This window comes from Austrofundulus limnaeus, unplaced genomic scaffold, assembly GCF_001266775.1.
Source record: "Austrofundulus limnaeus strain Quisiro unplaced genomic scaffold, Austrofundulus_limnaeus-1.0 Scaffold312, whole genome shotgun sequence".
NCBI classification, from domain to species: Eukaryota; Metazoa; Chordata; class Actinopteri; order Cyprinodontiformes; family Rivulidae; genus Austrofundulus; species Austrofundulus limnaeus.
In genome coordinates this window covers 7,640-11,764 of record NW_013952714.1, presented here as the reverse complement: position 1 = coordinate 11,764, position 4,125 = coordinate 7,640, and the positions used below count along the sequence as shown (strand labels likewise).

The window sequence follows — 4,125 nt, the reverse complement described above, 5'->3', positions numbered from 1 at the left end:
TCAGGTAGGTACCTGTGAGGTTAGTTTAGGATCAGGTAGGTACCTGTGAGGTTAGCCTTAGGGTTTGTGGTCAGGGTTAGGCTGTAGAAATGTAATGGAAGTCAATGGAATGTCCCCAAATGGATAGCTGGGCGAACCTGTGCATACGTGTGTGCGCTAGGGATGGCGTGATTTTTGATTCAATCGTCTATCGGTGATTGAAGGGTTGGAATGTGACTTTTTTTAAGGGCGATCTTTATTAATTAATTAAATGTCGTGCCAGGGATGTAAAATTAATTTTAAATGCGCCCTTCTCTGTAAATTAAAATGTTTTAATCATCCTCATTGTGATCTGTGCAAATAAGGGAATAAAATAATTAATGTACAGAGCTGTGTCTCTGTTTTTTTTTCTCTGAGTCAGAGCCAACATGTGCAGCTCCTCTTCACGTCTCTCTCCTCGTCATCTTCTTCAATCAAGTCCAGGATGACGGAAACCGGAATTGGTCACTTCTCATATATTATTGGCTCTGGACAGCCGATACTTGAAYCCAGTTGGTCAAATGAGGGTCAATCGAAAGAGGAGGGCCTAGACGGCCATTTTGATGCATTGCACATGAACAAACAAAAACGGCACGCGGGCGTTCCGCTGAATGTTTTATAATGTTTTATACCGTTCACATCTTTTATGCCAAATATTTTTGTGCATACATCTGTTATTTTTAGCTCGCTAAACCTGAATTTACCTGAGTGAACAATAAAACTTGTGTAATCATTCAGACTTCTTCAGTCATGACTTTGTGTTCTGTGGCAGCACGATTTAAAAACTGCAGCTTTAATTTGACAATCTTCGTTTCTCACTGACACCTTTGGTAAAAGCTCAGCATTACGCAGCAACTACACAGCAAGACAACACAAAAAGACCAGAATAAAAGGAGGAGTAACAGCTCGATGTCAGACAGGAGCAACATTAAACCCACAAACTGAAACCAACACAGGCACAGGTTTTTTATGATCCTCAAGACTGAGATGAAAACCAGGTTTTCTAAGCATTCGGGTCATTTTGACCTGCAGTTTTCTCTCTCTGTCACAAGTCTTGACTCTCTCTGCTGTTGCTGTTTTGCTTGCATTTTGTGTTAAGTTTGATTTCTCTCAGTTATATTAAAGTTAGTAAATCAAGCTGTTATCCTGATTCACCAGGTGCTTGCTGACAAGCCCCGCCCCCTGGCCTGCCTCCAGAATGGGGCTTAAGAAGCCACGTCTGGGCGAACGACACTGAGCTTGTTTAGTTAGTTTGTCTTAAACTTGTAAAATATAATCAATTTATTATTATTTTTTAAACTGTTAAAACACTATTTAATGCACAATAATTTGTAAATAACTGTCTGGTAATAAAAGTGTTTTAGAAAAACGGGCAAAWTATTTCTTCACATCTAATTTTATAGTTAAAAAAAAAGAAAATTAAGTCCAGGCAGAAATTTTCATACTTAGTGCTAGGCGGTACACCAGTTTGTACCGAATAACATTTTTAAAATTTTTGTTATATGAATTTTCTGAATACCAACATACCAGTTTAAACAGCCTGAACACGTGTGGGACGTTTCGTCGCGGCCACCAGTGAACTGTTTCCCGGGGGACACTTTTTCTCGCTGCACCGCTATGTGCATTAGCATGCTAATGTTATTGTTGCAGCGGCGGGTGGCGATTCCACTTCTTATATTGGCTGACGTTAAAAAAAACATCCTGTTTTTGCCATCGCTGAATGTAATAAACACCTCTTCAGTGACGTGAACAGTTAGATATAACACACGACTTTAATATGGAGACGTGGAGAGTTTATTGTGAAAAGCCAGGGGGAAAACGTTTTGTAGCGGAGTTCAGTTGACTGGTGTGCAAGGTGATTTGTGCTGTTAATCTTTAATAAATAACATAAAAATAGAACCGATAATAATCTTTTCTTAACTCTCCTCCTTCACGACCGGACCAAAATGCGTGACTACTGTTTCCAACCAGGAGGAGAAGAAAAGATGTTTAGAGGAGGGAAACAGAGACACAGGCAGAGGTACAGTAAAAGAGAAAAGTTAATAAGCAGGGTTTGTACATTTATTTTGAGCTGACCAGTGATGAAAAGAAAAATACCGTGATATACTATGAAACCGGTGTAAATGTTGAAAATGACGTGATATAAAATTTTGGTCATACCGCCCAGCTCTAAYGTGTTTTTATGTATGACGGAGGTTTTACAGACATGATCCAGTGTCCATGCAATGATTTCCACAACTGCATCCTGTCTGCAGTGCAGCTGGAGGGCCTGTGGATCTAGGTCATTCAGTGGTTTTAGGCTTCGTGGATACATTCTTTTATAGTTTTGTCACTGAAAATATCTGAACATGGAGGCAGAAATAGTGGTGATGTTTAGTGCTTAACTCAGAACAATTATCTGAAAGATATAAATGATTAGAGTTAATTTAAAAACATGGACTACATGCTGAAAGTTAAAAAAAGTCCGTTTCTAATGCATTAGATTAGTTTCACAATCAGCAGGTACAAAGCATCACTGACACTCATTGGGAATGTTTGAAAGCAGAGGAGAACAAAGAGCAAACCCACGGTCAGAGCTGAAGTCATCGATCAGGATGATTTCTTGAATAAGAGCTGCAGGACTTCGCATCAAAACACTAGAAGAGAAAAGCAAAGAGATCAGGTTTAAAACACACGCTTGTGTTCTGGGTGGATCCGGTTCTACCTCGTTACCTTTTGATGGTTCGGAGGAGAGTGGAGCGAGCCTCGTTGTGGAAAGTGATGATGATGCTGGTGGAGGGAAGGTCGGCGTCATAAGTCAGTGATGCACACCTACAGAGAGAAGAAGAGGAACATTTAGTGTTCAGTCGGTTACATCCAGTACATTTACCTAAAATCACAAAGTTTGATGCAGCAGCATCACACAGACTCAGGACCTGCTGCTTTTTGCTGCTCCAGGTCAGGTGACCTGAAGCTGACATTTTAGACATCGCTGGGTTTTAAACTTACTCAATATTTTTACAGAAACTAACATAAACAATTACTTTGTTTCTTGATGAACAGTGAAAATGTATCCACAGATGATGATGATGATGATGATGATGATGAAACAATCACAAGAGCTCAGTGTGCATTATGATATTCTGCTTTAATGTTACTGTTAATGCAACTCAGTTAAAAACATTCAATAAACATAAATATTACACTTAGTTATTTCACTTCAGTTATTATTTAGGCCAAAAATGTATACTATTAAATTATATTTTTTTATATATATTTTAATACAGAGATGCTTAAAGACAGTGTAAAGTAAAAATAAATGTGTTCTGAGGTTGTCACACCACAAAAATATGTGTTAAAAATCACCCAGCCAAGTTTGAACAATTAAAAATACTGTTAACCTTAAAAAACGATGTGTTAAAAGTAATGAAAAAATATCAGTTAGCTGTGGTCTGGAATGTTGGGGGCGGGTCCTCTGGAGGAGCTTAAACCACGCCCACCACCCTGAACATTCCTGTAACCGAGGAAACAATTTTTGTTTGTTTTTACCATTAGAGCAACAGGGGGCGGGGTTATAGTGAAGGCAGCTGCTGACATCACGAGGCTGTCCTTTAAGACACGCCCAAAAAATCCTGAAACACAGATACCTTGTTACACAAATTGAATCATATCTATTCAATAACTATTCAAATATCTACAGTTGAGCCTCGTTTCACTTTATGTTCAATAAATTGGGCCCCGAGGTCAGAAAGGTTAAGAACCCCTGATTTAACAGAAATCAATAGTTTTTTTTAATTCAGACTGTTCTTAAAAGCCTGTTAAACATTTCCATTTGTCTCACAGGTAAACCTGACATTTACCTGCTCTCTCTCTCTCTCTCCATGTCAGCACTTTTTCATCCTGAGCACAACGCCATGAGTTGAATAAAAATCTATATTTACTCAACGTTATGAGGCACTACCAACACTATTATTGGATGCAGCCTGAAAAACAATGTACAAAGTAAAACCTGTAGGTACAAAGTAAAACCTGTAGGTACAAAGTAAAACCTGTTAGGTACAAAGTAAAACCTGTTAGGTACAAAGTAAAACCTGTTAGGTACAAAGTAAAACCTGTTAGGTACAAAGT

At 38.6% G+C, this 4,125-nt stretch overlaps 1 protein-coding gene across 1 annotated transcript in view; it reads right to left on the bottom strand.

The window, feature by feature from the left end:
• The window catches only part of LOC106527170 (polypeptide N-acetylgalactosaminyltransferase 16), a gene marked incomplete at its 3' end in the record, with an annotated part of 18,374 nt that overhangs the window by 7,222 nt on the left and 7,027 nt on the right, over positions 1 to 4,125 (bottom strand). Inside the window, 2 exon segments of the mRNA XM_014021972.1 lie at positions 2,587 to 2,654; positions 2,731 to 2,829. Of these exon segments, the coding sequence (XP_013877426.1) occupies positions 2,587 to 2,654; positions 2,731 to 2,829 (167 nt within the window).